Source organism: Callithrix jacchus, chromosome 13 (assembly GCF_049354715.1).
Source record: "Callithrix jacchus isolate 240 chromosome 13, calJac240_pri, whole genome shotgun sequence".
NCBI lineage: Eukaryota > Metazoa > Chordata > Mammalia > Primates > Cebidae > Callithrix > Callithrix jacchus.
Genome location: NC_133514.1, coordinates 68,509,909 through 68,535,000, shown reverse-complemented (window position 1 = coordinate 68,535,000; position 25,092 = coordinate 68,509,909). Strand labels below are relative to the sequence as shown.

Sequence of the window (25,092 nt, the reverse complement as noted above, 5' to 3'; positions counted from 1 at the left end):
TCTCCGTCGTCCCCATTGGAGAGGGAAGTTTGCGGGGTGTGCGTGCGGGATTTTGGGGGCGCACTAGTTGGCTGCGGCGGGGGCGGGGGGCACTGAAGTTATCGATCTGGCGGCTGTGGTGGAATGTGGCGAGGAGTGTCACGTGGCGGCCGCCTCCTCCTCCTCCTCCTCCTCCTCCTCCGCAGCCGCCGCCGCCGCCTCCACCTTCGCGAGCCTCCTCCCGGGGAAATCGGGGGCAGGCGGCCGAGGGGAGCCGCGAGGTCCGGCGCTCCGAGGCTCAGAGCGGGAAGGGCGGGCGGCGGAGTGCCAGGGCCGGAGGATGGGTGGGCAGGGCAGGGAACCCGGGCGAGGACCAGGGGGCGAACGCTGGAGGTAGCCGCGGGCCCCGCAACCCGGAGGCGGAGGACAAAGGGCGGCTGGTGCGCCCGCCCGGGCCCGCTGGGTCCCGCCGAGGTCCGTGCCTCCCGGCCCCGCCCTCTGGTCCCCGGCGGCGCGGCATCCTTTTCCTCCCGGCTGCCGGGCCGCGGCGCCCGGTGGCCCCGGTTCCCGCACCAGCCTCCTGACTCCGCGCCGCCGGCAGGGGGAAGGGAGTGGGCAGGGCCCGGCGCCCCACGCCTCCAGGCCCCCGGCCGCTGTGCATTTATGAACTCGAAGAACGGAGCCCTCACCGCACACACAAAGCCCTTTCTTCTAGGAAGGGACGGGGTGGGGGAGGGCCTCGCAGACTGGAACGCTTGCTGTTTTCCTGAAGCGCAGAAGTTTTAGTTTGGAAACGAGGTGAATCATTGGCATGTGTCTCCACACGGTGTGTGTGGTGGTTTCCATTCACATGGGCCCCACATTTTTCTGGGAGAAACGTAGACCAAGGGCCTGAAAGATCCAAGTGTCGACAGTGAAAAAATAAACGCCACGGGCGTGCACGGGTGTCAGGGTAACGGTGAACCAGGCTAGCGCTGGGGAAACTTACCCGAGAGCCCGGCTTCCTTGAAAGTAAGGCTGAGCGAAGTACCAGGAAGAACCTCTTCCTAGTCACTTGGAAAAAGGAACTTTCCGAGTTGAATTAGGATAGCGGTTAGTGCCGGTCCGGTGGAAAGGGCTCCAAGAGGCTTCTGAAACCCCGTGTAGGAATTTGGGAGGGCTTTTTCTTCTCAAAAAAAAAAAAAAAAAAAAAAAAGTTTATTAAAGTTGGACGATTGGCAGTTTTGTTCACACGCAGCTTCTGAGCATTTGGTTCACTTGCCTTTGGAATGAATTTACAGCGAAAGTTCGGGAGACCGTGAATGCGTGTGTTCCCTGTGCTTTCTGAAGAGGATTTCTTCTGATGCACGTAGGATTTTATGGGCAGTTAAGGGAATCTGCCTGTTGACGGTATTCGCTGGGCAGGCTTGATAAGTTAAACTGCAAAATACCTGTGCAGTTCTTAGGTTAATAAGCAAAAAATGGCAAGTGAGGAATGATTAAAGAGGACCTTTCTTTTGTTTTATTGTCATGTTGCAAAATTATCCAAGTATTTTGTCCACAAAGACACAGCATCTGTTTCAACTGCCAAATTCTAAATAAAATATTTACATTAAAAACAAAGATTTAGCTTCCATATTCTGTGTGGGCACGGAACACAGTGCTGTTTTCCCCTATCAGCTGCTTGGACAACTCCCAGAAGAGCTAATGGCCTCAGGTGGGCTGGCTGGGCTTTGGGGTGCGGGGGGTGGGGGCATGACAAGCTGAAGACAGGAATAAAAATAGTACAGTCCTCACTGAAAAGCGGATTGTTTTTCTTCAGGATACGTCTTGAAAAATTCATATGTAGATGAGCTATGCCAAACGAATCATTTTGATATTAGCGGTTTTGGAGAAAAGGAAGGGCATTCTGGTTGGCTCTTTTTTGCTCTTCAGTATTTTGATTTCCCTATGTCTTGGAAGGGTTTCCAGTTTTTCACAATGTACTGTAGGAGTGTTCTGGGTATGCAGATTGTCCATTATATCATTCAGAAGGTCACACTTGGATCATGGAAAAGCTAGGGAGGTGTTATTATGACCAGTGTTCTGGTATAATATTACTAATAATATGCAGTGAACAACACTTTGCTATCAGCAGGTATAGAAAGGCAGTCCTGTTGTGTTTCTTCACTTATGAATAACTGATTAATAGGTTTGCAATTAAGAGATTTTAAAAGTCTGATTTTATTAGATGAGTGACAGTATTTCAAATCCATGTAGATTATAACCAACTTGAAGGAGGCAATGGAAACCATGAAAATGCAATAGGCCATTCTAAATAAAACATGAAGTTCTGCGCTCAATTTCCAACTTCTGTCTTACATACATACTAGTACTTTAACCAACAAGGTTTAAAAGATATTTCTGACTTGACTGTCACTTTTGATATCATACTTTGAAACATCTCAGGACAGTCATTTGCCTAAGGCAGGTAAAAACATGAAGACACAATGACAGGCTTGGAGTTTTTATTTTCAACCAAATGCTTAAAAATACAGACTACCAGGACATTCCTATTTACAGTTGAATTTATTATGTGAATTCTCATAATTTAGTACTCTGAAGGAATAATTATGTTTGCTGAAAAAAGGATGCTGGGTTTTTTGTTTGTAGGAAACTTTAGTGTAATTGTTCTAAGAACCCATCTCCTGAGAGTAGGTACCATATTTCTGGCTTCGGTGGAGTGGGCCCTGCTTGGTCTACTTACCTGCTCTAAAGTGCATTAAACCTGTTAAACACCAAAAAGATTCACTTTTCTATTTGCAAAAGCTGGAAACATATTTTGAAACATGGAACTCCTTTACCCCTTCTGCCTCTCAAAGCCCTAGCGTCAAAATATTATCAGCCCACATACAAAGTCGAGAAACTTACTCCGTCCTTATGGTACGAATCTTCAGGATAACCCCTTCTACTTAATGAAATGGAGAATTAAAACCAGTATTTAGAGGCATGGATGGACAGACAATTAAATGAGTCACTTTTTCTGCCCCATTTATGTTATTTGGATATTTGTCTCAATTCCTGAGAGTAGACATGGTACTTGAGGAGATTACCTGACTCAAAATAGTTCTGCTGTCAGCTTATTTTTAGAGGCAGCAAATCAGTTGCATCAAATTGGTCAATTGTGACCTATTTCTATTTTTCTTGCTGGCTATTTATTCTGTTTCTTGTGATGCTCCTCTGACGGAATTTTCTTGGCCATTTTACCTAATAAACAATTTTTTAAAAATTTACTCCAAAAAGCACTGTACAAAGGATAAAGTGGTCCACTATATAAAGGTGCGATATATTCAGTAAGAGCCAAGTTGTAAAGCTGGGAAGGGGAGCGGGAGCACTTAGTCATTTAAATGGCCAAGTTAAACACAAGACACAGTTAGGATATCTACCCTCAGGTGTTCATAAACCCATACCAGGGACCTCTGGAGAGGAGTGGGGGACCAGGGAGAAAGCCCCAGAAGTGCCTCTGGAGAGGAGTGGGGGGAACCAGGGAGAAAGACAGCCCCAGAAGTGCCTTGTTTAACTTGGCTGTCACAGTGGCTAACCCTTTGTAACTTGGCACATTTCGAAGTTATCACACTTGTGATGGACCTTTCCCCCATTTACCTTCTTTTGTACTTATGAAGGTTTATTTTTTTGAGGAGAGTAATTTATTTAGAAACAGAGTGGCACAACTCAGCTTGCAATTTAAAGAAGAAATGTAAACTATAGAATTTGAATGTAAAGGCAATGAATTTTAAGCCCAAAACCTTTTGAAAGTAAGAAAACCTGTGTATTAGGCTGCATTCTCTAGTGGAAAAGCTCTAAAAATTGTAGGTGTTAGAAAAGCCACCTCAGGGAGCTACCTGAAATTTAATAGAAACATTAAACTCTACAGTCCTTATTTAAACACTTTTTTACCCTTATTTTCAAAGTCAAAATATATGTACTTATGGGTAGACAGGTGAAGTATAACCCAAAAAAGGTGTTTCTCTTGTATTTCCTGTGTTTCATTTCTTAAAAAAAAACAACTCATCCCTAAATATTTAGTTTTGATTTTGGAAATGATGCCATAATTAGAAAAAAAATCCCCCAATTTTGCATGTAAAGATAATTGTTTTAAGACAGTATTGTGCATTGCTTTTAAGAATTGCAATATGGCTTTTCCCTCAAAATTATTTTTAGATAGATTATGACTTTTTTCATGACTAGATTTTAACCTAAGTTTTTTAAAAAATATGAAAAGATACATACACACATGCAAATTAGAGATTTCTTTTTCATGATTGTACAGGCAAAGTTACTCATTGTGTGGCACACAGAAATGTATGCTTTACTTTTGGATTTGTATGCTAAAAAGCCTGATTATTGGAAGCTCTGCCGAAGCTCAAACAGTGTTTGACAGCCATACTCCTTCAGATACTTGCAAATGTACTTCTATTCATCTATCAACCAGTGACTGTTTCTTCCCTCTACCACCTCTAAATTATACTGACTAGATGTTGAAGTCATTAAATTGATTATAGTCCAATCAGTAGACAATCCGACATAAACAAAAACAGCAATTACAGTTGGCAAGGATCCCATGAGTGCTAGTCAAAGTTCCAGAACTGATGGTCCAGTGAGTCTTTTCCAAAACGCCGGTTTCACGATTTCAGCACTTCTGGCAGCATCTTCTTAAAGAGAGGGCCCACAGATTCATAAGATTCCACTTGGCCTTAAAAACAAAAACATCTGTTCGATGCATGAGTGGATTGTTGACTTTTATTCATCCAGCCAAAAAAGGGCAAAAAATAGGATATTGAACATAAAAGCATACACGTAAAAATGAAATTACAAAGGGACTTGAGATTAGCAGCTTTTTATAAAGCAAGCTGTTACTAATTTTTCTTTTTTGTTTTGCCAGAGTATTCCCATATCCTTTAAAAACCTCTGTAGTTATTCTTATTGACAGCAGTGACGTCTAACAGTGATGACAGAATTTTTTAACTTTTTGCTTCCGGTAATTATACTTAGTTCTTTGTACTTGCTTATTTGGGCTAGTGCGAGACTTGTAACATATTTGTAGGAGATTTCTTTTCACCTTAGAGGAACATTTCTATACACCTCCCTCTGTTTTTAAAGGAAGTCTGTTTGTGAGGGTTGGTTAGTCTGGCAAATTCTAGTTAAATACTTGTTGACATAAGTTGAAGCATATTATTAAGTATACTTACTTGAGTTTTCATTTTCATGTAAAAGCATGTAATAAGAAGAAAGGTTTTGATAGTAGAAAAGAGTACGTCTACTAAGATCAATTAAGAATTTTATGAAGGGTCTGTTTTTCCTATTAATGTGTTTTATTAATTCATCTGTCAGGATTCACATTGCAGGTTTACTGTCATTACTTCTGTTGCCACAGAATACATTCTTCATGGCTGGATTTAATGGATACTGTATTCAGTTTTTCAGTTAATTTTAAGAGAGAAAATGATTTTGGCTTGCAATATTTGTATTTTTGCAGCCTTATGCACCATTAAAAATGTAAATATTATCATTAAGTAAGTTGTGAAAGAATGCTTTTGAATTCAATGAGATTTTGATACAAAGGCTGATATTCTACTTCAGACCTGTAGTTAAGTATTTTCCCAGATGTAGTTAATTTTTTTCTTCATTGACTCCTGTTGTGCTGTCAAAGTTTAAAGTTAGTTCTGGGGGTGGGGGAGATGCATACAACTTTCTAATCCCATTTCAATTAGACCTGAAATGTTCCTGTTTTTTGTTTGGGGATTACTTGGTGCTAGGATTGCATATGCCTTGTTTGTTGTAATGAAAGCCTACTTGTCTGATTTAAAATATGTTCTGCAACAGTGTTATCACAAAGCAATTAAAACTCAAACATTAAAGTTAACATTAGTAAATTTAAATAGCTCTGTTATAGTATTAATCAAATAGTGAGGAAAGCTTTTAAATGGTTTAAATAATTATGCAACTCTTGGCATAAAAAGCCTGACACAAGATAAATCTTTGAAAACTAAGTAGAATCATGGCTTTTTTTAAAAAAAAATTAAAAAACTTTAATTTTAGGCACCTTGGGCTTTTAGCATGCGTCACATTCTACCTCTAGTATAAGTAATTATGCCAGTTTAGTAATTATTAGAGATGAAAGAAATTCAGTAAGATATGAATTCTTTAAAACTTCAGTAGCTTCAGTTTTAGCAGGAATAATGATCAAGCAGCAGTTATCCAGCTGCCTGGGGACTCTGCCACAGCTACAAGCACTGGGCTGATCTTGGGGGTATCATTATTACGGCAGCACATACCATAGTTAGTGTTTCTACTCTAGTTGTCGATTGCAGAGGTTTATAATTTGGTCATTAAACAAATTCAGATCCAAAGATGACTGTCTAAAAATCTCTCCTTTCTGAGACCATTTTTTAAAGAAGATAACTGGATACATTTAAAAATTATTATTTTGGGGCAGCATCTCTTTTAATTCTGTGGGATAGTAAATGCTTTAAAAAATCCTGAAAAGAAAAGAATTACATAAGTCTGTCATTTTTATGTGTATATGTGTTAAGTATGTGTTCATTTTGAATCTTACTTTTAAATAAAGATGACTTGGCTTGGAAAGTATATATACTATTCCTGCATTATCATAGCTTTCCTAATCCGAGCAGGGTCAAGTGATTGACATTCAGAATGTTTGTTTTCATAGTAGTGCAGTTTGTTGGATTTGTATTTTGGTATTTTGGTTATGATAATTTTTTGTAAATGGGAAACCCAAGAGTTTGAGCCCTTCAGTTATCACAACATAGTATGGGATACATACTTAATATACATACACAGAAACATACTCTAAACCTTCTATAGGAAATACACTTTGTTTAGTAAATCCATATAAGTGTTAATAATGTTTTAAAGGAAAAATTGGATTTTTTCAATTAAAATTGGTATCACTTAAATAATATAGTTTCCTTTTTGAAATTAAAATCATCATACCATTGAGTGTCATTGTTTCACTAATTTTATTCCCTTCTCTTTCCTATCTTGTGATTGACTTTTTATCAAAATTTATTATCCCATCAATATACTGTGAGGGATATGATATGTCAAGATGGAAACTTATTTACCTGATTAGGGACAAAATCCTCATCGATTACAGACAGTTCCATATATTCATACAAAATAAATTTGTGAAAACCTGTAGTGGGGTGAAGAGTCCACACAGTGACCTATAACTTGCTATATTATAGGAGTTTCTGTGATCTGGAATCTAAAAAATGTCACTGTGCTTTAAACTTTACATTGACTTTAAGAAACAATTTCCAGTATTTCATACAGGTTCTTAACAGTTATTCTTGTCTTTCACAATAGAGCCAGATTAGGTCCAGTTAGTACTTGAATAAGACTATATATTAATTGCTTTCAGCATTCCTAGTGATTTTAGATTGTCTCAGTTGTGTTAAGTTTATTAGACATATCCTTTTTATCACCACCATCAGCACCTTTTATTTTTCATTTATTACTTTTCTACGTTAAGAAAAGGGAAAAAAGACTGTAAAGTCTTCACAAACATTGCTCTACCAATACTAGTGAAGCCAAAACAGAATCATTGCTTGAATGTTGTATCCATCATTTGGTGTATGGAGTCTGAAGTTCCTATATGTAACGGGGCTTGGGGTTGTCAGTGTAAAACCTGCAAAGTTACATACTGTTTTGCAGACATGAGGCAAGGGTTAAGAAGAACTTGGGCTCAAGGGATTGCGTAGTAATTCCTGGAAAGAGTTGAAAATAAGAACAAACAATTAGTTATTGTCATAAGTATTGTGACTTGGAAACTCGTGCTTGGGGAAATGGTTGCAGAGTAGGATGAGCATGGGGGGTGTACTCTGATTTGCTGTGTGCAGTTTTGGCAAGCCGTTTACCCTCTGTACTGTAGGATTTAGATTTTCTCTAATTAAAATGAGGAAGCTTATTCATCATTTAACAAGTTTTTGGGGTTTTTGTTTTGTTGTGTTTTGGTTTTTGATGCCCATTTTGTCCCAGGCACTGCGCTAAGTTCTGAAGGTTCAGCTGTGAACCAAACAGACAAATAAGCCTTGCTCTTACGGAGCTTCCAGTCTAGAAAACTAGATGACAGTTTAAATACCTCCCATTGCTTTTCAGTTTCTGGAAGGAAGCTCTGCAGGTGAGGAGAAGGAGATATGTGTGTATAGTGTGTTAATTTTTTCTGTGAGTTGGGTCAGTTGAAGCAGTTAGACAAAATGAGTTTCTAAAACACTTTTGGCACCAAAAGTTTGATGAGCTATACTTTTTAAGAATTGCAAGCTTTGTTTTACTGTATAATTGAAAGGTAAATATGTCCATTTGAACTGAAACAACCAAACACAATATATAGAACTTTTATTTCCAACTCTTTTGGACTTAGGTCATTGTTCTTGCAGTATCTTTTACCCATCCTGAAAGTTCTGAATAACATTTTTTAAAGTTAATTGTGCAATGGTGAAGCTAATTAATTTTCTAAATCGTTTAAAGAATTTAAGGCATCCTTTAAGATAATTGGAGGATGTGTATGATATTGATATTAAAAGACAGCAAAACTAAACTTCAGTTAGGAATCCCTGCTGTATAGAATTGAGGCAAAATAAGTCACAAGGAACTTATTCCATTAAATGTGCAGGCGTAGAACACTAGGGAATGCAGCAAGTTGGTATTAAAAAGTCCATAGTGTGCAGGTTTGATGATTTTTCCCCTGAGAGATAGGTGAATGCTTTGAAATAAACTTTTACTGAATCATGGATCTTAAGTGAGACAATTTAAGGATAATGATATTGGGTGTCTTGATGGTCTTCATGTTCAAAGATGTGAACGCTGCAATGAATGGTGATGGTGGAGTGTAACTGACCGAAGAAAAAGATGATCAACATGAAATCCCTTTTGCCTCCTCCAACATCATATAGGTCATTTACATAACTATTGCATCATTACACCAAATTTTTAATCTTCAAAATAAAACCATTACAAGATAATAACACCATTTTATAGCTCCTGTTAAATGTAACTGTTTTTTATACTTGCTGATTTGCATATTTAAAACCCAGTATGACTGTGATGGGCTAGCAAACCTCTATGGTGGCTTCCTATCTCTGTCTTTGTCCCCATGTCCCCAGGCTAGGAGAGTCCTTAGCCAGGTGCCTGCATTATACTAAGTGCTCAATAAACTTTAGTGGAGACAGTATCACTTCATTTCCTAACAGTCACAAAAAGGTCTCAGTGATTCTGAGCTCCCTTGTGGCTCCAACATCTGGGAATTCTTATGTTGAGAAATTGTGATTCTTGCATGTTAATCAGTAATTCATATTAAAGGGGCAAGCGTACTTTCAAATTGTAAAGTTGACTGAGTTGTGGCTAATGGAACAAAGTCAAATACTAGCCAAAATTTCCAAAAACAGTTTGGACAGCCTTACTTTCCACTGTGATTTCTTATCGAGACCCCCCCCCCACCCCATTTACCTGTAGCTGTCCAAAGCATTTGAGCCAAGGTCAAAGCGTGTTTGATTTTATTTATTTATTTATTTATTTATTATTATTATTATTTGAGATGGAATCTCACTCTGTCATCCAGGCTGGAGTGTAGTGATGTTATCTTGGCTCCCTGCAACCCCTACTTTCTGGGTTCAGGCAATCCTCCCACCTTGGCCTCCCTAGTAGCTGAGACTACAGCCGCGTGCCACCATGCTTGGCTAATTTTTGTGTTTTTAGTAGAGATGGGGTTTCCCCATGTTGGCTAGAGTGGTCTTGAACTCTTGACCTCAAGCGAGCCACCCGCCTTGGCCTCCCAAAGTGCTGGGATTATAGGCGCGAGCCATCAGAACCTGCCAAAGTGTGTTGCTTTAAAGACAGCATTTTAATTTAGTTTGACTGGCCACCTTCAATTCATATTCATCCATTTGTCCAAATGCTGGTACTCTTTTTGTTCAGCAGCATGTCCCAAACCTTTATTGATGTCCACGTCTTCACTTTGAATCTCTTCCATGCCTAGATTGTGGATTTTCAAGTCAGTGTTGTAATAATAAAGGCTTGCATATTATTTTCATATCATATCTTATGGGAGGCTTTTTCCAACCCACCTAACTTAAAGTGACCCATCTCTTTATTATTCCCTCTACCCCATATGTCAGAGAAACTCGGGCACCTCATTTCCTGGTTTGTTTATAAGCCTTTCGAGAAGGTGTTTGGTGTCCCTTTTCTTTGAATCCCCATAATCTACAATGTAGGCAGACAAATGTAGACACACAAAGAAATGCATTAGTTCAGCCAGTTGTTAATATTTAGTGTTTTACAAGTCATTTACCAGTCTGAAAGTGCTAGCAGTTGAGAATGCTATGAAGGAGACATATTGTTTATATCCTGGTAGAGTTATGGTCAAGCAGTGGAAACATTAAATAAACAACATGCTAGTAATTTCCATTCCTGTGAAGAGACAGCACCGATGTTAATAAGATGATTTAACAGAGATATCAGTGAGGTCTGCGAAGGATTCTAGAAGAAGCACTTTCAAGCTAATCCTGAAGTTTCCATATGTTTTCGAATGAATGATATCGAACATGGTCATGCATTCTAAAGGATTTTGTATTGAGCACCAATGTATGTGAGGGTCTAGGGAGATAATACAGAACCAGCTGGACCCATGCTCATGGGTGTCATGGAACTAACCGTCTATGAAGACATATTAAGGTGTTTCTTTGTGTCTCTCATAATGTTGACTTTAGATTTTACTTAGTTTTACAACAGTAGTGTACTTTCAGCTCACAGAAACGGTGTCCCTTTTGTGTCAGTGCCATGTGGCTAACTTGTGTGGAAGTCCTGGCCATATTTTAATTGTGGGCCTGGTTTTCCCATTCTAGGTAAACTACCTACAGCTACATTTGTTGAGTTTTCCATTACCTAAATCTATTAACTTACAAATATCTGGGTTTGTTTTAATCCTTATAATGCTCTCTAAATACTTGATAAACTCACTCATTCTGGAATCATAAGACAATTTAACAACTGTTCTCTATTTTATTTCTTAGATATTTAGGAAAATGTATGTTAGTCATAATTATGTTTCTGCTTATGATCTTTGTAAATTCTTAGCACAATTTTCACATCATGGAGCTTAGTAAATACTAAACTATTATAGTGCCTTGACAATTCATTAGTATATTCTGTAATTAAAAGAAACTGGCTGGGTGCAATGGCTCATGCCTGTAATCCCAGCACATTGGGAGGCCAAGGCGGGTGGATTGCCTGAGCTTAGGAATTCTAGACAAGCCTGGGCAACATGGTGAAAGCCATCTCTACCAAAATACAAGAAATTAGACAGGTGTGGTGGCACATTCCTGTAGCCCCAGCTACTCGGGAGGCTGAAGTGGGAAGATAGCTTGAGCCTGGGAGATGGAGGTTGCAGTGGGCGGAAATCACACCCACTGCACTCCAATCTGGGTAACAGAGTGAGACCGTATCTCAAAACATAAAAAACCAAAACAAATATTGAAAAAACTGTGAAAGATTATGAAAACAATAATATATCTACTAGCACTTTTTTCCACTTTGAACTCACATTTCCTGTGCATTTTCTGTTGTCTTTATTCTTTTTTATTTTTGAGACGGAGTTTACCTTTTGTTGCCCAAGCTGGAGTGCAGTGGCACAATCTTGTCTCACTGCAGCCTCTGCCTCCCGGGTTCAAGCAATTCTCCTGTCTCAGCCTCTGGAGTAGCTGGGATTACAGGCAGGTACCACCATACCTGGCTATTTTTTTATTTTTAGTAGAGACAGGGTTTCACTATGTTAGCCAGACTGGTCTTGAACTCCCAGTCTCAGGTGATCCACCTGCCTTGGCGTCCCAAAGTGCTGGGATTACAGGCGTGAGCCACCACACCTGATGTCTTCATTCTTAATTGTAGTTTTCACACATACACACCCAAAAGTCTATGAGAAGTGGTTTGAATTCAACCCTTACCCACCCCATGTAGTTCTCCAGGATAGGTCAGAGTGAGATGCGTTGGTACTCGGGACAGGCTGATTATATGTTGCCCCTTCCAATTAGTCTTTAAATGTCTGTTCCATGGTTAGACAGAGACAGTGAGAATAGCTAGCTGGTGGCAGTAAACTCAGATAGCTAACTAAGCCAATCGTAAATGGCAATGTATGTATGTGGGTGGTTTTCTTTTTCCCCAAACATAAGTGGGAGTTCTCTATGTTATCTTCCTGCCTAAATATATTTCCTAGCAGCCCGTCCATATAAGCACTTAGGATCTCTCCCCTTTATTCTTTATTATTATTATTATTAGATGGAGTCTCGCTCTGTCACCCAAGCTGGAGTGCAGTGGCATGATCTCGGCTCACCGCAACATCCGCCTCCCAGGTTCAAGCAATTCTCCTGCCTCAGCCTCCCGAATAGCTGGGACTACAGGTGTGCACCACCATGCCCAACTAATTTTTCTGTTTTTCAGTAAAAATGGGGTCTTACCATATTGTACAGGCTGGTCTCAAATTCCTGACCTTGTGATCTACCCGCCTTGGCCTCCCAAAGTGCTGGGATTACAAGGGTGAGCTACCGTGCCCGGCCCTCTCCCCTTTATTCTGATGACTCTATGCTATCCATTGTCTGATGGGCTGTCATTTAGTTCATCCCCAGCTGCTGGTCATCAGGGTGTTTCTTTTCAGTTACTTGTCTGTGTGTTTCTATTACTGTCTACCAGTGTTGCAGTAAGCATACATCTATTCTTGCTAATATGTATGATTTTATATATGTGGGGTAGTAAATTCCTAAAAATGGATTTGCTGGTTAAAGAGAATGTGCATTTAAAATTTTAAAGGATACCACCGGTGTGCCCTCCTTAGAAGTAAGACCAATTCACACTGCGGTTGGCATCAGGGTTAGAGAGTGCCTGTGTTTAAATACTTCATCCTTACTAATGCGACCTGTGAAAAAACAAACTGGTATTTAATTGACATTTTAATTAGCAATGCTGTAATTACTAGGCAGACAGCATCATTTCAATTGCTTATAAACTATCTGTATTTATTTTTCAGTGAATTGCCTTTTTATTTTCTTGAGTTTTTTTATCTTCTGGTTTTAAAGAGCAGCTCATACTAAGAAAATTAGCCCTTGGTCTGACTTACGTGTTGCAAATATTTCCCCCAGTTTGCTTTTTGGCTTTGTGGGTGGTAATTTTTTCTTTTGCCATACAGAACTTTACAATTTCTATTTTCAGTATTGTCAGTGCTCTCCCTTGTAACTAATGGATTTCGTGTCTGACGTAGTATAGTAAGGATTTTTTTCCTAATCTTTCTTTTGGTTCTGTGTTCCCCACTACACTAGTGGCAGCACTTTGCCCCTCACCTCCATCTCTGTGTCCCCAGCCTCACAGAATATTTATGGGAAGATAGTAGGTGCTTAGCAAACATTTATTAAATGGGGGAAACATAGTGTGGTGGTTAAGAACATGGGTGTTAAACCAGACTCTCTGGGTTGAAATTCTAATCTGGTTGACCTTGGGTAAGTTATTAAATCACCTTGTTCTACAGTTTCTCCATCTGTAAGTGAAGGTCCTACTAGTACCTAATTCAAAGAGTTCTTTTGAGAATTAAGTTTATTAGTGTAAGCTTTTAGAATAGTGACTTGTAGTTAGGAAATACCTGGTAAATGTTTCTTATTCTTGCTTTCAAAGGTTTTCTCACTTTTGTACACCCCATAGCATACACCTCTTTTCTATTCTAGAAAGTTCCTTCTTGCTATGGTTGAAAATTGGGGATTTTTATGTACTTGTGTGGTAGCACATGGCCCTTTTTGAGGCCTGTCTGGTGGGGCTAGAGGGATCTTTGCAAAGTCTTGGCTAGGTTCAGTCTGCTGTGACAGGTGCCTTCACCATGGCCAGTGCAGCAATCCAGTCCAGACTCCAACTTTGCTTTGCCAACGTAGATAGAATTATGAAAGAAAGATTCCTGCAGAAATTCCAATTAAAAGATAATGGAAGCATAAAGTGAAGCTAATTAATTTTAGCACCTCTGCCATCTTTTTTTTTGGTAAGTCAGGTTGGTGTCTTTTAGGTTCTTTGCAAAAGGGCCAGTGCTAATTTACAGAGGTAGTCTAATTGTTCTTGAGAGAGGAACTGGAGACAAATAATTCACATATCATTATGAAAGTTTAATCATAGCAGATTTATTAATAATCCTTAAATTAAAAAGGTAAATCTGGGCTTGGGTTTACAAAGGGATTAGTGGAACAAGGGGATGATTTTCTGCATCAGCTCAGTCATCAGTAAATTTGTCTAGAAGCATTTTCTTCTTGGATTCAGAGGGAGATTCTGTGTTGTCTAGAAGCACATGTGGGTATAGAGTTTGGATGTGGAAGGGGAGGATACAGGAATGTGTCTGCTGACTGGCAGTTAACTCTCTTCCATGTCTGGCTGTGTCTAGCCAGTGCTTTCATTTTATTTGAGACCTTGTTTTGGGGCAGATTGACATTTCTTTTCTCTTGGTTTCTTCTTTATTCTTTCTGCAGTAAATCCTAACTGTTCAGGTTGCTTTAATTTCCTGTTACCTTCCCTTGCTTGTTCAATCACAAGTTTTACTCTCTCTCTTCAGTTCATGAAATCACCGGAGCCCTACTTGCAGATTGCTTGACTCTGCTGCCCCTTTGGGCTTTAGAAGCCCAGCCTCTGTCTGCACTTGCTGGTTGACCTTGGCATTCACTTGTCTGGTGATACCCTTTGTAGACACTATCTTTTCTTTTAATTTTAACTAAATGTAAACTGTCATAAAGTTGTCTTTCTATACCGACAAAGTCTTAAGCCTTAATATATCCAATCAGATGACTTTTTGAATAGCCATTTAAACTTTTTTCTTCAACCTTAATGCTAAATGAAGTGAAAGAAATAGTAACGAAAATCAGAGTGGGGAGAGCCAAGAGGTTTGAGAGAGGCCACTTTTAATGAGTGGAATATCTTTAAATGATAGAAAGTGACAAAGGAAATTTCACTTTGGGATCACTTAATATAGATATCCTGAAAAACACTTTTAAAAGGGTATTGGGCTCAGGTGCTAGGTTAGTTTCCTGAAAGGCCAGCCAGGGCTGGGATGGACATCTCATTAGGTGAGGTACAGAGTGTTTTGAGCACAGGAAAGGATACAGATCATGAGAGTTTAGAGCAGGGAAGACCCTAGAGATGACCCACTTGCTGTCTCCAAGACCCGAGGACCTTAAATTATGTATTCCAGGTTACACCATGACTTTGTGACAGACTAGGGAGGAGAATTGCAGTCTCTTGATTTATAATTATAGGAATTACCTTTCATGGCTATACACATTTTAGGTGATGGAAGGAAAGTGACGTTTCCAAACCTCTCAGATTTTTTCTGAAAGCCACAGGCTCACTGCCCTGAGAGCATCACCTTCCTTATTCTAGTCTGAGCAGTGGATGCCTCAGTGCTTTGGTCCTCTGTGCACAATTGGCATACCACACTGGGTAAACACAAGGGACCTGGTGCCCGGTGGACCTGCGTTTGAATCCTGCACATTATTAACAAGCTACATGTATTGAATCTCACTAAACCTGTTTTCTTACCAGTAAAATGTGAGGGATCTACCTTACAGGACTGTCGTATTAAGAAACAAACATAAGGTGCTTAATGGATGTCTGGCACTTAGCAAATCACTAACTGGTAATAGCTTTTTATTTATTTATTTATTTTGAGACGGAGTTTCGCTCTTGTTACCCAGGCTGGAGTGCAATGGCGTGATCTCGGCTCACTGCAGCCTCCGCCTCCTGGGTTCAGGCAATTCTCCTGCCTCAGCCTCCTGAGTAGCTGGGATTACAGGCACGTGCCACCATGCCCAGCTAATTTTTTGTATTTTTAGTAGAGATGGGGTTTCACCATGTTGACCAGGATGGTCTCATTCTCCTGACCTTGTGATCCACCCGCCTCGGCCTCCCTAAGTGCTGGGATTACTGGTAATAGCTTTTTATTCTGGATGAAGTTCTCTGGGAAGCTGGGGAGGCATGCATGTTTTATCCTCTTTATGTTTACCTCATCTACAAAGTCTTTAGGGGTGGCACTCAGTATTGTGGCTGCTTTGCCTCTTTGTGTAGAAAAGAAAATATTTCCCCTTTTGGAGAAAGCCTAAGAGGAATTGTGTAAACTTTTATACTCAACTCTTAGTAACCATTCTCTACAATAAAAGGTGGGTGATGGAGCTGGAGGAGAGTTGAGTTCACTATTTATAACAAATACCTTATGTTTCGGCACCTGTTTAATGTTTCAAAAGACACCGTGTCTTCATTTAGCTTTAAATGTATCCTTTGTCAGTTATCATTGCCCTCATTTTATAGATGAGAAAACTGAGTCACATGCACTGCGCCCATCCAGTTAGTGTGGCTGACGCAGAAAAAGAACTTGAAAGTGGGCAGTCTTTCATCTCATACTTTTCAAATGAAGAAGCCAAGACTGGTCATAAACCAAATCAAGATGTAGAAATAATTACTCCTCTGGCCACCAGATCTCTCCTCTGATGTTCCTTTTAGCTTTAGGCAGTTAGATCAGAGTTCCCTCTCCTATTCTACTCCCCTGCCCCTAAGGGAAAGTTACTTCTCCAAGAAAAAGTATGATAGGATATTAGTCCTTGACATGTGAGAGAACATTAAAAGCAACAAATCTCTAATTGTGTAATTAAAGGCTTTGTCTTCTGAGAAAAAAAAAATTGAATGCCTCTGGAAGCTGATCTGGGAGATATTATAGTGGCTGTGTCGAGGAGGTGCTGGAGTGTTTTTTCATTGCTGGCAAAGTCTCAGAATTACTGTCTTATAGAGGTTGAGTAGACTTTCAAAGGTCTTTCCTCTCCGTGCTCTTACTCAAAGGTCAGGAGATTGCTTGGTGAAACCCACCAGCTTGACTTCTGAGAAAAAGTGTGTGATGGTTGTACCTGCAGACTGTAGCAGTGTACCTGGCTTTGGGCTGACTAACTCCTGGTAATAACCACACTGGCTGTATTAAACACACCATGAAGCAGATAGAGGGGAAACAAATTTATATTTCCCACTGGCAGATTAAGGCAGTTTACCATCCTGAAGCGATGCCTGTTTTCTTTCATTTGAAATATATTACATTTGATACAGTTTTTCTTCATGGCTGTGAAAGATGGACATACCCATTGTGGGGATAGAGTGTCCCAAAGACTGGTGTGGCATTGATGCCCCCTGTGGAGGGGATTGGGCATGATCTGTCACTATACCTGAAAAAACAACTCCAATTCTGACATCTTAGAGATGGTATTTCAGGGACAGGATGTACTTTTTTTTGTTGTGTTGGCTAAATGTAAGGTTAAAAGTGTTGGATTTTTAAAAACTATGAACAGCAATAGCAGGATTGACCAGATTCTTTTACTTATTAATATTTTTTAAAAATAAGATGAGCCCTGGCCCTTTGGCCCACCCTCTGAGAATATGCTCCCTCCCCATATATATTTACATATATATAGAGAGTGTCCTTATTAAACCACATGCTTATTAAACTGCAAAGTAAAAAAGGCAGAACAAATAAATACGGGTGTCTGTTTATCAGCCATTTCCCCCATGTGTGATTGATTTAGCTGATATTACTTTATGCATATTTGGAGATCATCTGGAAATAATCATTTGAAAATATGTTTACATATAGCATTATGCTTTAAAATATATATTCTCTAGTATATATGTATATATGCATATGTATATATTTGTATTATGTGTATATGCTACATTATATACATAAATACTGTAAAAATATATAATATACGGTTAAGACAATATAATTGGGAACATATTTCCACAAACAACTATTAATTTATAGTTACTATGATAATGGTGTACACGTTCACTTTTAGCTCTGTCTGCGTCGCTCTGTAAATTGTGTATTGATTATGCTAATGGCACTGGTGTCTTTATTACTTGTCTGCAGATACATGCAGATTGAATGCACATTTGGTTAGCTGGTCATTCTGCAAGAAAAAGTACATTTTTAAAACTTGGCCTTTGGAGAGATTGTGTTAAAACTAAAGAAAAACATTAAACTCATATGGACGCCTAAGGAATTATTTTTGTGTCCTAGGAAATGAGAAGGGCTGTTGAAAAGTTTAAAACAAATGATGCTCTTCTATTTCCTTTGTTTCAGATTCCTTAAGGAAAGTGTTGCAGAAATGGTACTAAATCAATAATGATCTATTTTTATAGTTTATTTTTGGTTGTGTGGCTTTTCTTGTTTTGTTTATTGGGCTGAAGGAACCTTAGACATTTAGGGTTGCATGTATTTTAAAATTTATTAGACCAACTAGGGGAAGACAAAATGAATTCCTTTTTTTCAATTATACATAAATTTTCTTGTAGTTTATCGTAGCTCAAAAGGCATAAATCACAGCCTGTTTTTTTTTTTTTTTTGCTGTGATCTTTCATTATACAAATTTGTGCCTTATTTTATAGGATTTTTCTTTTTTTTAAATTTCTCTTTTCCTGAGTCATGATGTTACCAAAGTAGTTGTTTTGAAAATGTATTCTTATCTTCCTAAATGGGATCATTTCTTACAAATGTGGATTTTCCACTTATGTCTTAGCTAGGAAAGAAAAGAAAAAATGTGTTTTCATTTGTTTTCAAATGATTTTTCTCTTTATTTTAATGGCAGTTTGTTTCCCAGTTTGAGAACCATTTGGAGCTGCTGAAGGGGGAGAAAGAAAGAAAAAAACCCAACACTTTTTCATGTTCCTGGGTGAAATGAGTCTGTTCAGTGGAATATTAAATGCCCAGAATGTTGTGATTAATTGGCAAACTTTAGATAAATCCAATTGTCCTTGTCTTTCAAATAATATAATTGCAGTTAAGGAGAGGAACTTCCTAAATTAAAAAAAGAAAAAAGCAGGTCCAAAGTCACTAGTAAAGAGAATTGAGTGATAATATTGTGTTGATTTTTGTGAATGAGGTTGGGTTTACCTTCTCAAAATGTGAAGGTGAGTATTGTTAGATTGTAGCAAGCCTGTGTTTCTTGATCCAAACAAAACACTTTCCCCCAGGCTAATGCTTCAGTAATTGTTGAGATATTAACTTTAGGTGTCCAATTCAGAAATGTTGCAGTTTGATTGGCAGTATCTAAAACGGCTGAAAAAAATACAAACAGTTGGTGTGAGTATTAGTATGATACCGCTGATACTAAGGCATTTGGCCCCAGTTTTTTCTTTGCTTGGGGGAACGAATGCTTTCTAGCTGTGTTAGGAAGGCTGTATAGACTTATTTAGTAAAGAGGAGCTAGGCTTTTTCCCAAATGTCCAAATATCTAAATCCTAGGTTCAAAAATTGGTTTTATTTGTTATTGTAGCTGTCTTGTCTGAGAAGCAGTTTTCAGCATACCTGGTCATTATGTACTAAAGACTACACATAAATGTTTTCAAATCATTTGTTTTTCTCCAGAGTGGATTTTTTTTTAGTAGTTTTAAAGTTGCTTTACTATCGAGAAACTAGTACTTGATTAGCTGGATATTAAAAATATTTGTGTGTAATATCTTTCTCATGTAAAATGGAAGAAAGAGGTCTTTGAGCGTGGACCTGCAGAAGCTGGTTTTGTTTCTTTTTGCAGGAGGTTAGAGACTACATGACATTCAAATGTGTCCTTGTTGAATCTGAAGGCATCAGGGTAGTTGGAAGAATGAGGCATTTCAGATCTGGCAAGAAGGAAGGCTCATGCCAAAGCAAAACAAAAGAAAAACAACAAGATTACAAAAAAACATTGGGTGTTTTACTTTAAGCCCTTCATCTAGAAAAAGCTTTGTCAGGGTACTTTTTTCTTCCTTTATTAGTGTGGGTGATTTTGAGTTTGTGTACCCATTTTAACCTTGTTTCATCTCTTTTCCCCTGCTGCCCTGTCACGTTCTTGGTAGTTTCTTACCATATTTTCTTTTAGGAAAAGGGAGTGTGTACCTTTTAAAGCAAGCATTTTAAATGTATTCGGGTTTTATGTTATTAAAAATAGTCATCTGATGTTTTGACTTTGTCTTATGAAAATAATCATGAACTGCAAGTGAAATCGTGTTAACTTAGTTAAACTAATGAGTAATGATATTTTTAAAGAAGAAATAAGAAAGGGATATTAGAATCAGTGTCTTTCTTGGTTTTCAGTTTAATTTTACGCTTCTTCAGCATTGTGTGTTTGAAATAAGGCTAAAAAGTAAAAGGAGTCCTACCAGAGATCTTTCAATCCTGGGAAGTGTCACTGGGGCTCCTGCAAACCTCTGGTACTAGATTAAAAAGTTAGGTGGTGTGATTTTTCTGCCCAGATTTTCTCCAGCTTTGGTACCTCTTTATCACTATTTAGGTAAGTGAGAATATGGGTAAAAGACAAAACCTGGATGTGAAGATCGTGGGAAAAGCATGCTCCTGTCTAGGAATGGCTCCACCAAGCCTAGTGCCTGGCAAACACTGAGACAGCTCTCCACTTTCCTCTGCTCACCATCAACCCAGGTCCTGTTTCCATCGTGGCTCCCAGAACCATTTTTTCCTTCTGCCATTGACTTAGTTTTCACTCTACTTCCTTCCTGGTTTATCTTGTAGCCTCTGGATTGGTCTGTTTGTTTCCAGGTCTGATCTTTGTCCATGCCATCCTCTCTATTACCAGTGGAGCATCTTTGTAAAATATCAACCAGATCATTCACTCCCCTACTTAAAATTCATCAGTGATTTCGTATAGCAGTGAGGTTAACATCTGGATGTTTCGCTCACATAGTTCCTTCGTGCTCTAGCTGCTTTTCCAGCCTGGTCTCTGCTGTTGCCCCACTGTTTTTCTGGTCTGTCCAGCCCTCTCCGTTTGAATAGCAACACAGGTACTTGCATTTCTTTGAAGGCATCATGTTGTTTTACGTATCTATGGCCTTACCTGTGTTTCTGGTGCCTGAAGAGCTGTGTTCTTGTTCTCAGTGCTATGTAACCTTTAAAATTTAGTCCAAGCTGCTCTTCTTGGGGGTAGAATTTCCCTGCCCCAAATAGATGCCCCTCTGAATACTTATCCCTCTTGCTGTAGTCATTGACTTACTCTTCTCTCTCTCTCTCTCTGTGCCTGTCGGCCCTTCTCATGAAATGACATATGCAGAAAAGTAAGTTTCAAATGGCAAACTTGGGTAAATGGGTAAAACCACTCAAGGCCAGGGAAAAGAGACTTGCAGTGTCCAGTCACCCTAAACTGTGCCTGGTCACCTTGAGGGCTGAAAGGATCAGTATCCCAAAACACTTGAACCTGCTTTTGACTCACCAGTTGGGAAGCTGCAGCAGATTGCAAACTTCTTGGGACAGGAATTTAGACGTTGTGTATCCAGGGACTTAATCAACTGGCTGTTAACCACATAGGTGTTCAAGAAATGTTTGCTTACTGAAGCTGTGCCAGGGCAGCCATAGTAATTCATTGTGAAGTTAAATGACTTTAAGGCAGGAATATGTTAATAAATAATTACAAATAACTCTTTATATTAAAGTTGGGGTACTGAAGTTGCTTTCTTCTATTGTATTTTTCTTTTACAAAATTTCATGTTAAAGATAAAGGGGAATAATAATGGAAGAAAGAAACTTGGGTCCATCTTTCTGATTGGAAGAGGAGAAACTTTTGCAAAGTATGCAAGTGAGTGTGTGTATGTGTGTGTGTGTGTAGTGTGTGTGTGTTTAGCCTCCCCTAAGGCTAATTTCTTCCCATTCAGCATCCTCCTTCAAGGAATTTCACTGTAGTCAGTGGTTATAAATTCACGATTGGCATGTTCTCCTTGATAACAGTACATCTGTGATATTTCTCTTTGGTCTTCAAGGACCGTGATAGACCTGTAGAACAATCAAGCAAAACCACAGAAAGTCTAAACTTAAACAGTGCGACTTTGTTTAATGCAGAGACCATTCTTTCTGTCTGAGAAGATTTTATAGACAAAGGAAAGAACAAATAGATGACAGGTTCCTATTTTTTTCTTCTGTAAAACAATTTAATAACTTTCAGAGAATAGAGTGGTTAGAAAATAAACATTGCAGAAAAAGTAAAAGGAACACATTCTCATCCATGACCATGGGAGCTCTTTGGACTGGTTGGTGCCCAGCAGGTCTCCGTCTGGGATGCCCATCACAATCCTGCTAAGCTGAGGCCGATGTGGTTCCGGGGATGCTCAGCCCTTAGCCACCCCATCGATTGCTTTTGTTTTTGTTTGTGTTTTGTTTGTTTGTTTACCTTTAGTTGACAGTAATAAAAAAAATGAGGCAGCAGACCAGCAGGCGAGTGTGGGACAGACGGCTGCACAGTCTGGCAATGCTGCCTTCCTTCATTAGAGCCTGCTTGCCATTTTATAACAGTGTGCGATTTATTTCTCCTAAATCTGTTTTTGTCTTATGGGATTTGAAGTTAGAATGCATATCTAGAGCCCAGAAAGCACAAAATAATGATCCCGCCCTTTGGTTTTTGAAAACCAGGAAGGCTTTCTGCTTCTTGTTAACTCTTTGCAGCCTGAAGGTAACTTTTTCTCTGGTCTTAAAAAGTATAAACATAAATCAGGAATTACGATTTGAACATAGTTGTAGGGAAGGAGTGCTTTCAGACATGGTTTATTTTAAACAGATATTCCCTGATTTTCTTTTCAGGTGTGGGACTTCTAAATATGTCACTAAACCTAGAAGACTAGTTGTGTATACACACATGAACTTTAAATACAACATCATTAGACAGTTAATTACAATTAGCACAAGATGGTTGTTAACCTGAGGTGCATCATTTGCAGTGATTTGGGGAGACTTTGGTATGGAATTCATTCATCTGAATTATGAGTTTACTTATTTAGCATAGAATTCCTGAATATGTGATGCTGGGTTTAATGCTTTTTTTTGTTTTCAGACAATATCCTTGAAAGAACTCAGGCAGCTTTCTAAAGTCTCAAAAACCCTCTATTTTTACTAGTTAAGTAGCAGTGTAGTATTGGGACCACTTTTTCCTTAATTTTTTATTTTTTTATTTTTTTAACACTTTTAGGCTATTAAGACCCTGAAGGTCATGGTCATCATAGTGAAGCTAAGATTTGTTTTTTTTTTTTTTTAGGCAGTATGTATTTTTTAGTTGGTAGTTTCTTGAACTCACTGGGCACTGTGTGGGTTGACTTAGGTTGAGTAATTTATGCCATAGCTGTTTAATCTGGTGAAAAGCTGGCTATGATCAGAGAACAAACTGTTAGGAAGTGGTCCAGTTTTAAGTTTGCGTGTGTATATAAGTGGAGTATTTTGGGTTCATTCATCTCTTGCCAGTCTTAGTTGTTAAGTAATCTTCTTGCATTCATATTTACATCATCCTTAGAATCTTGTGTTTCTGCCACTCTCATAAAAACTGACTCTGGTTTTTAAGGTAGAGCTTCATGCTTGGAATTAACCAGGAAAAGCCTCATTTATATCTCCTGCAAGAGGAACAGAGGGCCTGCACTGTGTACTTGCTGCCAGAAGTTTTTATAGTAATACTTTGTATCTAGGCTCTGGCTCTTACCATTAAATGTGCTTTTTATAGAGTACCAAGTTATAAATGTAGTGCAGCTACGGCATATTAATCTTACTGCAGAGATTTAATGAGGCAGTTGTTTTGCGATGGACACTATTGGGAGCAGAGAGCGACAGAGTTTTACTTTACCACTGAGCTGCAGAAATATTCCTTGCCTGGTAATAATTATAACCACATGATCTCTTAGTTTTTCTTTCTTTTGCCAGTGCTTTTCCATGCAAAAGTGGCTTGGAAGGAGGTCCATTTTGAGGCAGCGAAATGGATTGGAAATTGGGCTGTTTTCTCAGTAGTTTGACATTTTAGCTTTGATCAGGCATGGGATCCTTGTTGCACAGAGAGAAATATGTAAGATGAGTTTCAAGAATACAGATAGTCTTTGCCAGTCCACTGAGATGGCTTTTAGATATTCATTACTTTTACTTGACTTTTATATAGGTTATAAAAAGTAAATGTGGTGAAACCTCATTTTTACATGGACAGAATAGAATTTCTGCTGGTTGGCCTTAAACTGATCCCACACTTGAAATTAATTGAAGTCCATGGGTTTATTGCCTCCAACACTTTTAAGCCAGTGCAATTTTTCATTTTCCCCACAGTTGTAATTTTATTAAACCAAGTTATAGCAATAACAATTCTTATGAAGAGGAGGATGAGACAAAGAAAAGAACCACCTGCCAGAGAACATAATCAGGGAAAAGAATGCCTCTTTTAAATTCCTATTTATAAGTAATGTTAACAAAATTGGAACTAGAAAGCTGCCACTTACTTTTGTAATAATAGTTGTGCCTGTGTTCCAAAATTCAGCATTTTATCCAGTCAGAATGATATAAATCCAGTGTCCCATAGCACCCTTTTCAAAGGATGAGGTAGAAAGTTGGTTGAGGAGGTGAGATCATTTGTGTTGAATGCAACATATTTGGGCAGGGGGAAAGAGAATAGTGCCTGCAGCTATGACACAGTGTGTGGTTGCAGAGTGGAGAGTATAGGGATATTTGAAAAGATCACCCTTTGCCGTGGGTTTAAGCACAACAATGGAGTTGGAAGAACAATGGTCCTTCCTGCAGTGGTGCTGGGGGCAGGGCAGTACTTAGAGGCGTGGACCTTGTATTTATAACCCCTTAGGTTGAAGTCAGAGGTTTGAATGGCTAGCAGAGTAATACAATTATTTTTTATGATTGAATCTCAAAGGACTTTATAAAAACTACATCACTAAGGCCATGTGCAATTATTGAAGTATAGCCACCTGTGGGAAAGAAATGGTTGACTGTAAGCTTTCTAGAATCTTCCTACATCAAGGAAGATTGGGGTTGGCATTAGGGATGCGAACCCCAGCAGAAATAAACACATCTTTTGAATGGACAGAAAAGAATTTTTCGTGAAAGTGGAGGTTGGAAAAATCTTACAAGGAGAGAGACTGAGATTCCAGTACTCATTACACCAAGGCATCATAGGCTATAATCGAACCCGCCTCCCAGAGGGTCCCTCTTAAGTGTTGACCTAAAAACAAATTCGCCAGTTGGCTGGAGCATGCATCCTAAAGTTGCAGCAGAAGTGAATAAGCTTGACTGGCTTC

At 38.9% G+C, this 25,092-nt stretch overlaps 1 protein-coding gene across 6 annotated transcripts in view; it reads left to right on the top strand.

The window, feature by feature from the left end:
* Positions 1–25,092, top strand: part of ZNF521 (zinc finger protein 521) — a 294,182-nt gene that overhangs the window by 1,934 nt on the left and 267,156 nt on the right. The window contains exon 2 of one of the 6 annotated variants that reach the window (XM_078347912.1): positions 12,289–12,410. The exons of the other annotated variants lie outside the window; for them this stretch is intronic. Within the exon in view, the coding sequence (XP_078204038.1) occupies positions 12,329–12,410 (82 nt within the window). The 5' untranslated portion in view covers positions 12,289–12,328. The remainder of the gene's footprint in view (positions 1–12,288; positions 12,411–25,092) is intronic. 6 annotated transcript variants of the gene reach the window in all.